The sequence below is a fragment of the Corvus brachyrhynchos genome, unplaced genomic scaffold (assembly GCF_000691975.1).
Source record: "Corvus brachyrhynchos isolate BGI_N302 unplaced genomic scaffold, ASM69197v1 scaffold864, whole genome shotgun sequence".
NCBI lineage: Eukaryota > Metazoa > Chordata > Aves > Passeriformes > Corvidae > Corvus > Corvus brachyrhynchos.
The window spans coordinates 201,281-210,704 of record NW_008237871.1 but is presented as its reverse complement, the minus strand read 5'-3'; the positions used below and the strand labels follow the sequence as shown (position 1 = coordinate 210,704).

General features: G+C 45.6%; 2 protein-coding genes across 3 annotated transcripts in view; one reads left to right on the top strand and one right to left on the bottom strand.

The window, feature by feature from the left end:
- The first annotated feature begins 354 nt into the window (after positions 1 to 354).
- Positions 355 to 4,495, top strand: CUNH12orf43 (chromosome unknown C12orf43 homolog). Of its 2 annotated transcripts, XM_017732198.1 has the most exons (6): positions 355 to 400; positions 1,514 to 1,562; positions 1,816 to 1,914; positions 2,547 to 2,620; positions 2,938 to 3,028; positions 3,416 to 4,495. In XM_017732198.1, exons 1-6 carry the CDS (start codon positions 370 to 372, stop codon positions 3,765 to 3,767), a joined length of 696 nt encoding a protein of 231 aa, XP_017587687.1. In that variant the 5' UTR covers positions 355 to 369; the 3' UTR covers positions 3,768 to 4,495. The 2 variants fall into 2 exon arrangements, with proteins under 2 accessions (XP_017587687.1, XP_017587689.1); XM_017732200.1 differs by lacking the exon at positions 355 to 400 and adding an exon at positions 1,133 to 1,398 and having other exon boundaries at positions 1,514 to 1,914.
- A 1,928-nt stretch (positions 4,496 to 6,423) lies between these two features.
- HNF1A (HNF1 homeobox A) overlaps positions 6,424 to 9,424 on the bottom strand; it is a 14,095-nt gene continuing 11,094 nt past the window's right edge. The window contains exons 7-10 of the mRNA XM_008632067.1: positions 8,067 to 8,258; positions 7,669 to 7,790; positions 7,236 to 7,377; positions 6,424 to 6,643 (exon numbers count right to left, since the gene is read on the bottom strand). Coding sequence (XP_008630289.1) covers positions 6,516 to 6,643; positions 7,236 to 7,377; positions 7,669 to 7,790; positions 8,067 to 8,258 — 584 coding nt within the window. The 3' untranslated portion in view covers positions 6,424 to 6,515. The remainder of the gene's footprint in view (positions 6,644 to 7,235; positions 7,378 to 7,668; positions 7,791 to 8,066; positions 8,259 to 9,424) is intronic.

Here is a 9,424-nt window from a genome sequence, read left to right as displayed (position 1 = left end):
AAGTTGGTATCGAATGCTCGGCCCGAGCAGGAAGGGAGGAAAGAAAAGGAAGGACGGAAAAGGAAGGAAGGACGGAAAGGGAAGGGAAGAAGTTTGAGGGAAACAAATTGTTGACTTACGAGTGCAGAGTGCTAGAATCTGAGCTGAGAAACATCTCCAGGTTGGAAACAGAGAGCTTGATAAAGGTGTTTATACAGTTGTGAGAAACCAAAGAAGCAGAGGGACCAAAGGGAGGGAGAGGAGGTGGCCTGCCCGAGAAGGCACTTCTGGAGGGTTTGTCCCAGCTCTGCGGGGCACCCCATCAGTCCTGAGGACTCCAAGGTACAAAACAGTCCAAAATTGCTTGTTCTTTTACACAGGGGAGAACGGATGAATCCTAAACCAACGTCTTCCACTGAAGGTGAGCCTTATGAGGGAACAGTGCCAAGGGAGCCTATCAGAAAGAGCCCAAGGATATTGTCAGCGGCCTGTCTGCTGACAGGTGGCCTGAGACTGCACAGCTCTAGGGTGAAGGTTGGAAGGTGCAAGCCAGGAAGTGCCCAGGAGGATAAAAACACAGTTATACTGAGTCTTCCTGCTGCTTTCAGCAGCACATAGGCTTAGCAAAACCTACGGTAAAATGGTCATCCAGAAGCCCACCTGGGATCACCAAACACGTTATTGTATCGCACCAGAAAATTTCTAGTTGCGATGAAGATATAGTACGTAACAGGATAGTGCTGATGGCATGAGGACCACACAAAGCAGTCCTACCTGCACGAGCAGTGAAAATCTCTAACAAAGCAGCTTTCTCGTTTCCAACCAGTCAGTAAAGCAGCAGGGTTTGGCACAGCTTCTACATTCAAGCAAAAAGTTTGTCGTCTCAGTGTAGTAGCTGATTAAGAGGTTAACAGGGCCCCAAAGGTATGAACCGTATCCTCCAGATGCTGATTGAAACAAGGATGAGTTTGTGAAATTTGGGTATGGGGGGGCCGTGTCGGACTACAGTTCCCGGCATGCTATGCAGCCGGACTACACCTCCCGGCATGCACCGCGGCTGTACCACAACGCCCATCGTGTCCCGTGCTTGCAAGATGGTGGCGCCCAGTGGCGGCTCGGGCCCGGACAGTGATACTTTTTTGACAGGCTGGGCTCTGCTCCCCCACTGCGGCGTCCCCTCCTCTCTCTTCCCCGCCCCGCCGCTCCGGTCCGGCCCCGTCCGCAGCTCCTCCTGACCCGCGGGGAGCCGTGTTCAGGCGGCGACTTCTCTTTGTCGCGGTGCCGGTGTCAGAACTGAAGGGGGCTCTGCCCGGCCCTCCCGAGGCCATGCCCGGCCTTCAGCTGGGCCCAGAGCCCCTTCTTGGCAGTGCTGGCCTGTGAGAAGTTTCCCTTTCCCCTCATAACTGTTCTCCCCCGAAGGTGGGCCAGGCTTGTCTTTCAGGCATTATTCTTTATGGTCTAACATGTGCCTGACAGGGGTTAAAGAGGTCCTGGCTGCAGGGTTCTAAACGTGCCTTTGCTACTTCCTTTTCAGGGGGCTTTAGAAAGGATCGATTGCAGCCTAAAGATCAGCCAAACCTGAGGTATTTTTGCTTCTGGTTTCAGACTTAATGTTTCCCTGAAGAAAGAATTAATGTGTAATATTTGTGCTGCTTCTACTTTGTACCTTGTGATACTTCATACTGAAAGGGCCAATTCTATTTGGGGAATTTGTCCAATCAGAATCTGAAATTATGCTTAAATCTGGAAAGACTAATATGTTTTTTAAGTGTTTGGGTGAGAGGGCCGGATGTTATTGGCCTTGAAAGAGATAATCTTTGTTCTTATTTCAAACGGGCGTGAGGCGATCAGCTGCGAGGATGGTGACAATGAGCTCCAGACGACTCCAGAGTTCAGAGCACACGTTGCAAAGAAACTGGGAACTATGCTAGACAGGTACTGGCATGCAAGGCTAAAAACGTTTGTTCTGTGGGTCAGTTACACTGATGTTTTTGTGTGCTAAACCCAGGAAATTCAATATCTTGTCTCCTTCATTCCTGTATTAAGTACAGGCTTCCAATATTCTGTGACCTAACTTTGCTGATATGCTGTGCCCATCTGGTAAAACTCTCTGTGCAGCACTGCTTGTCTCCATTTGCCTCTGTGGTGAATGTCTTGTGGGGAGGAAAGATAATTTGAGTGCCTTAGCACTTCCATGCTGTAATGGCTAGCAGGAGAATCTTTGATTTGTTTTTACAACCTAAACCAGTACTTGATTCAGGGTTGTGCTGGCAGAATGTGTGGAGCTGGGCTGCCACTGTCTATGTATTGTTCAAACATAGCCCTGGAGAACTGGAATTCCTGGTGTTTAGAGTTGGCTTTAGAAATGCTGTTTTTAAACTATTCTTGTGGCATGCATTGCTGAGGAGAGAAGGCCTGATCTGCTCTGGAAACAGGGAGCTGAGGCAGCCTCACAAACAAAAAAGGATCTATGCAACATCTCCCTCTAGTCTTGTTTCCCAGAAATACACAACTTTAGCTCAGTTTGCACAAACCTGTCTAAGATCTGACTGGACTTTTCTGTTTAGTTTCATCACTGTCTTGAAGGACTCATCAGGACCATCACAGACTTCGGTGGCACAGTCTGACTCTGAAGATGATGGTGAGTTCCAGTCTCAGCCATTGTGGCTGTTTTGTGACTGTTAACTGCGGACAAGTGAGATGGATCCTGTATGTCACCAGCTGTACATCCAACTAACTAATAAACATTTGCTGTAAAAGAGTTTCTGTTGGTGTCTGTGAGAGCTGTTACTTTGCAGCTCTGACCTCTGTGCCCCAAGTCCTCCCACATGATCCCAAATAATTGCTGTCAAGCACTGTGGAAATACAATAACAGCACTGAGGATTCTAGGGAAATGGCAATTGATTGCTTCTACCTCTGTTTTATATTGTGCCTAAACCCCCCCTTTCCTTTTTCAGGTTTTCCCCTCTTTTCTTCCTCTGTCCCTGGAGACTGCGGGAAACCGGAGCCTTGCCCTGCAGCAAGGAGGAGGCGGCCAGTTAGCTCCAGGTAAGGTGCTGGCAGCTGCTTTGCTCCTCAAGTTCTGTTGCATCCCACATTTCAGAGGCAGCTGGGACTCCCACAAGGAAATAGGAAGCTGAAGAGCTTGAGAAGTCTGTATTTATGACTCTTTATATTTGACTAGACCAGAATTTTGTTTCTTTTTTAGTGTCGGGGAACTAGAAAAGTTTGTGGGAGATTTTCTTTCCCCTCCTACTGTGTGTAAAGAACACCTTGGCCTTCAGACTGGTTAAATGCACACTGGAGGTGTGGGAGTCCCAGAGCCACTGGGTGTTTATCACGTGTTCTCATCTGAGATTACTCTGCTGTCCAGATTTTGGGTGAATTCAAGGCAAAAGTGCAACACAACTTCCTTCCCTCTTGTTACCTTTCCAGTGACACAGACAATGACCAAGAGTGGCAAAGGTACCAGGAGGCTGCCGTGTCAGCTGCAGATATTCTGAAGCAAAGTGCTTTTCCTGCATTGTCCCAGGGTTCCAACCAGGATCAGAGTCAGGGGTATGTAGAGCACAGCCAGAAAAAAAAGAAGAAGAAGAAAATTAGGAGAGAGAACAATATTCAAGAGAAAATAATGGGCCCAGCAGAGTGTGACCGGATCTGCAAAGATTTGCCTAGGTTGGTGTCTGCAAATGGCCAGCAGGAGAGACAGGACAGCAATCACAGAGAGAACTCAGTGCTGCCAGGAGCTGTGAAAAAGAAAAAGAAGAAGAAGAAGAAAAAATTATGATTTTGCTCTGGAAATGGCAAGTGGCTGTGATGGATGAAGGAAACCGAAAGAAAACCTAACAAGAGTTGCTGCAGATGAGGGAAAATTAATTGGCAAAGCTTCTGTTCTGAAAGCCCAGTGGCCTGAGAGACTAATGAAGTGACTTCCTGTGCTGTTGGCATCCCCAAGGAAGGGAACATTGTTCTCCTCACGCAGCAGTTGTCTGTGCTGCTGCTTATGCAGGCCCAATCTAAAAGGATTAAATACTGTGCCAGACTTGCATGGCAGAGGGATGTAATCATAGCTGCATCCCTCCTGGTCTGTTCCTTCACATCATGAAACCCTCCTGGGGAAAGTATATGATGAATTGAATTTAGCATTGAATTGAATGGCAACAGGTGATCAACTCCTTTTTCTCTTTGCCTCCTTGTAGACTACTGAGAATAGCTCCAGCCCGTGGGAGACTCATTTATCAAAAGCATCTTGTCAAAAATCAGGGCCCTTATTTTTTCCCTGCGATCATCATAACAATCTGTTTTTGAAACCTGCTGTGTTACTAATCCCTCTGCAATCTGCACCTCGCCAGGGCCCCTACACATAAACAGTGTGGTGAGCTGATTTCAGGGTTGTTATAAATGCATCCTACTGTTCCAGTTGTGTCCATTGAAAATTTTTTTCATGTATAGGGTTTTTTTAATGGCATCTGTTGTTATTAAATTTTACTACACTCTTGGACTTACTTAATTTGATAGATTTTGTACAACAGTGACTTTCTTGCTGTATTCAGATTCTCGCCAGCAGAGATAGAGGTGGCTCAGGATGGCTCTTTAGTTGCTGGATGATCAATGCTATGAAAGTGCTGCAGGGAGGACTTAAGCCTAGTTTAAAAAGCACCTTGCTGTCCTTGTTTGGGCTAGTTAATGACTTTTGTCTCTCTGAAATACTGTGAGGTTTGGTAGTTTTCAGTATGACAGTCTGTTTATACTTCCAGTCTTTCAGGAAATTAACTGTTATTGATAAATAATTCTGTTTTTAAGATTGTTGGGTTTCAGTAAATCAAATTTATTGGCTCAGTTCAGGAGACCAGAACACCAGATTAGAGAAACCAAAATAGTGAAGTGTAGTTCTTTGAGCATGGGAAATTGTAAGATTCTTGCTGGTTTTTAGTCAAGAAAACACAGCTGGCATCCAAAAATAGAAAAGCTGAGTAGAAACTTGGCTTGTAATCTAACAGAATGTGCCAGCAGAAGTTATTTGTCTTATGTGCAGTTAAAACTTCAGTGTACTGAAGTTTAAACCTGGGCTTTCAAATGCATGGTGGCCTAAACATTTCCTTTTGCTTTGTTTTGGGTTTATTTTTATGCTAACTGGAAGTTAGATATATTTGCAACTGATGTACATGGGAAATTGGGAAACAATTATAGGGTAAAATTCCTCAGAGAATCTAGTTACTGAAATTGTTGATGGTATCTAGAGGAAGCTCTTATCAATGAAACTTTTAATGGACATACGCAATTTTGACATTCCCAGATACGGTAACTGAAGAGTTCACTGTTGGGCTTTTTCAATTCTCCCTTCTAGTCTCAAGGTTTTTCATCCATTTCACAGTTGAAAGAGTAGCTCAGTTTCAATCACAAAGACAAAAACCTGTTAACTGGGGCTTTTTTCACATCTGGCTAATGGTGTATCAGTGATGTGGATGTTGAGAATAAATAGAGAGGAATAATTAGAAGAGGAATTGTATAAGTAGATCCTTGGGACTAAAACCCTTCACTTAGTGCAAGCAAGACTCTTAGACCCCAGGGCAGTTATTTGCATATCGAGAACTACAAATCAAGCCTACAGGGAAGCTGAGAATGAGCCATGTTCTGTAAAATGAATCCAGGCTGAGTGTTCATAGAGAAAAGTGAGGGAACCTCTACTCTCTGGGGAGCATGGGAACCTCCCAGGTGCTGGACAGCATCAGGGACCCAGTGGGGAATGCCATTCTGCAAATCATTCAGCAAGTCACACAAATGAGAATCTGTGGGGTTAATGCAGAGAACTGGAATCTCCTTGCAGCTGTTAAACTTTAATTTCTGCATTTAAAACAAAGCAGAGCTATATCAAAAACAACCAAGCCATTTCCACTGGGATAGCATGATTTTAGAGCAGGTCGTTTTCAACTGACAATGTTTGGTGTTTTGGTAGTTAATTAAGGATTTGTAGCTTGTCAGTGATCCCATACTGACAGGTTTGTGCCAAGCCATTCCCAAATCTGTTTCTTGGTTATTCTCATTGCAAAGTCAGGAACCTCCAAGGTGCTGTTATTTCTCATAGTTCTTGTTGGGTGCTTCCTTGCAGCAAAGGAGGAGAGTGTTTAAAGGTGGTGTCCCTTCTTTGGCAGCTCAGCTTTGCTCTTTCCCCCATGATTTAGTCTGGTGTTGGCAGGTTTGTACAGGCCCAGCTTGAGCTGAGCTGAATGAAAGTCCCATGTATGCCCTGGCACTGTTGGGATTCCTTCTTGAGCAGCCACAAAAGGATGTCTGACCATTCTGAGCTGGCTCCTGGGGTTTAGGTTTGCTATTTTGGGGGAGGGTGGAGGCAGTGGATTTTAGCAGTGCCAGCATCATCTTTCCATGTTCTCTGTCTTGAGCCTGAGACGTTTTCTCTCCTGGAGGCAGCTGAGTAGGGGTTTGTGTGAGGCAGTGGTGACAGTGGTGGCAAACACGGCTGGAGTTGCACCTGGCGGGTTGGTCATGCCAGTCACTCATGAGCTACTTGTTATGGTTACTGGCTGGAAGATGCCATCTGTGTAGAGATGAAGGTCTCGATGACATTGTGAGTGGATGGCAGCAGCTGGCTGTGGCTGTTGGTGGAGTCGGAGCTTTGGTACAGCACCAGGCTGCTGGAGGACACTGTCAAAGGTACAGGCAGAAGTCAATTGCGAATTCTCATCAGTCCCCTTATTGTGCATGTACAACCCCCCATTTCCAGCATGGCTGCACTCTCCTGGCTTAGGGGCATAACTGCTTTTGTCTGAGTGTTTTGTGTACTGCTAAATACCTGGCTTGGCTCCACAGCCAGCCTGAAAACATTGAGGGCAGCAATCTCCAGAGAGTTCAGTTCTAAGAATTCTAGCTGATGTCCTAGTTCTCCCCTTAGAACTGAGAAGACCCAATTGAAGTCTTCGTGAGGGAGTCTTGGGCTTCTCAGCCCTGAAAACTGCCTGCAGGACTGGGTACTCACTGACACTGATTTTGTTGATATTTTTCAAGATATTTTCCTTTCTGGATTCTGAAGGGGCTAATTTCCACAGTCTGGCCTTACACGGACTCTGCTCTGAGTCTTTTCCTTATATCAACTTTTTAAACCCTTCAGGACACTGGGAGAGTCCTTTTAGGGAATTGTGAGCCCCAATTACCATTTTCTAACTGGATTTTACAGTGTTGTCAAGAAAAACTAGGCAATACGTGGCTGAAGAGCCACAATAGTGGCTGCTGCTCTTACCAGCAGGGCTCGAGGTGAGACGTGGGCCTGGCTGAAGGTGCTGGATGGTTGTGTCTTGGTTCTGTAGATGGATTGTTGGTGCCTGTGACACTGGTGTGTGCATCCCAGACTCGGTGTGAGTCTCCGAGTCAGGTGTGAATGCCTAGAGAAAAGAGAGTTAATAGTGCCTGGCTGCTACATCCCTTCTAACAGGTGTGAGAGAAAAGTTGAGCAGGTACAGTTTCTGGGGAGATTAAATTCTCGTTGATGATGCAGTGAAGAACTTGCTCTAGTGCCTCCAATACTGCAGCTGGTACCAGCAAGGCCAGGCAATAAGAAAGATGCTCCTGCTGGGATGGCTTAGACACGCCCAAAAACTCTTCGACATGCAAGGAGCGGTCTTCGGACTGGTGCAGCTCTCAGGTGGGGGAACAAAGGCTAAATAAAGGCTTACCTGTTTAGTTGGTGTCAGGCTGGTCAGGGCACTGAGATTGGCTGTATCTGTTATCACCATGGTTTGTGGTAAGAGGCCTGTGTGTGTGTATTGGGTCACTTCAGACTTGGGGCCATAGAGAGCTGTACATGAAAGAAAACAACATCATATGGATGCTGGAGCTTTGGTTGAGTTGTTCTCCTCATGCACTGGGACCTGCTGTCTGTCTTCAAAATGCTGCGAGTGGAGGGACAGGGAGATAAATACAATTGAAAAATAATTTCATAATGAGAGTGACAATAACAGAGGAGGAAAACAGTGCTGTAAGCCCAAGGACCCAGCAAATTCCACCACTGTTCCACTGCTTGGGAACCTGTCTTTATTTTTGTTTACTTGAGCAAATGAGTTCACGTTCTTACCATGAGGGTTCTGTATCTGAGCCATGGTGGCCATGAAGGGGCTCTGGTTGATGTGACTCTGGACTTGCTGCATGAGGGGCTGCTGGTAGGATGGGTGCAGTTGCTGCGAGAACTGGACAGGCTGCAGGGTAGTGAGGCTGCTCCCCATGCTGTTTATTACAGGAACACTCTGGGGCTGGGTTGAGGCCAGGCCTGGAAAACAAGGACTGATGCCAGTGGTGTCCCACACTTCAGGAGGAGTGTGGCTGCTCTGCAGTAGGGGCATCTGAAACGGTCATTGTGGCAGCCTGGCACTGCAGGGTGATTTCAGATCCTGCTTTTCAGGTGTTCCCTTGGTTGTCTGTGATTAAGAATAGATTTCATGCGTGTGAGAGTGAAGTAGAAATGTGCAAAAACTGCATAAACCCATCTCTGGTTTCCAGTGTTTGTTCCTGTCTACATCTTTGTGTGCCAGTATAGCCCCTTTTCCAGTTAGTGATCACTGAGGAGGCCTTGCTCAGAAATAAATTCAGAGCATCACCTCAGTGCCCAGTTAATTCTACTCATTTTATGAAGCTGTTGGCAACAGAGAGAACTAGGCTGTAGCTGTCCAGCCACATGAAATGGAGTTTAAATTCTTTTTTTCTAGGGCTACCAAATTAAGGAATTTGAATCAGTGAGGTTTCACACATTACTGCCCATTTCCCACAACTGTCCCGACCCTGTTCCTGTAAATCAGCAGGTCTCTCCAGCACTCCAGTTTCTTGGTTTTTTTTTGTTTGCACAGAATTAAAACCTATATCATAATCTTGGGAAGAAATGGAAATTAGTTCACAGCTGTCACCATGGAACAAAACAAGGCCTCTTTCTTCCTGGGAAGAAAGTGTAAGAGAAGTGTACATTTTATTTTCATTTCTCTCATGAGATGCACTTTGGCAATAGACTAGTCTTGGAATGAAAAGAAATCTTATAAAAGTCCAGAAAAAGCTGTCAAAGTGAAAAATACAAAAAAACAGTAATTACTGCTGTGGATTCCAAAGGCATATGCTGCTTTTCACAGGAAGTGGAACAGGATGTTTTGTCTTGCAAGCACTATGAACATGCTTCAATTTTCATCGTTTTAAGGAAGTACTACATTTATACTTGGAAAGATGAAGAGCAGCAAACCAAAACATCGGCATCGGAATAGATTGTAAGAATCTTAACTCTTAAAACGTGGGTTTGTGTGTAATTTAATTGTGATGTGAATGAGGAACATCTGTCCTTAATAGCCGTGGTACTTGCAAACAGTGCAGCTGATCTTTGGTGACGATTTCCTTGGGTTTGTATCACTTCCAGCTTAGTGATAAGGCTTTGAAAATGGGGCTGGTAATTGTAAC

Coding starts and splice junctions, on each gene's coding strand:
- CUNH12orf43 (XM_017732198.1), top strand. CDS start 370: ATGAATCCTAAACCAACGTCTTCCACTGAAG. Junction 401..1,513: donor ACCAACGTCTTCCACTGAAG/GTGAGCCTTATG, acceptor CTTCCTTTTCAG/GGGGCTTTAGAAAGGATCGA. Junction 3,029..3,415: donor AGGCGGCCAGTTAGCTCCAG/GTAAGGTGCTGG, acceptor TTACCTTTCCAG/TGACACAGACAATGACCAAG.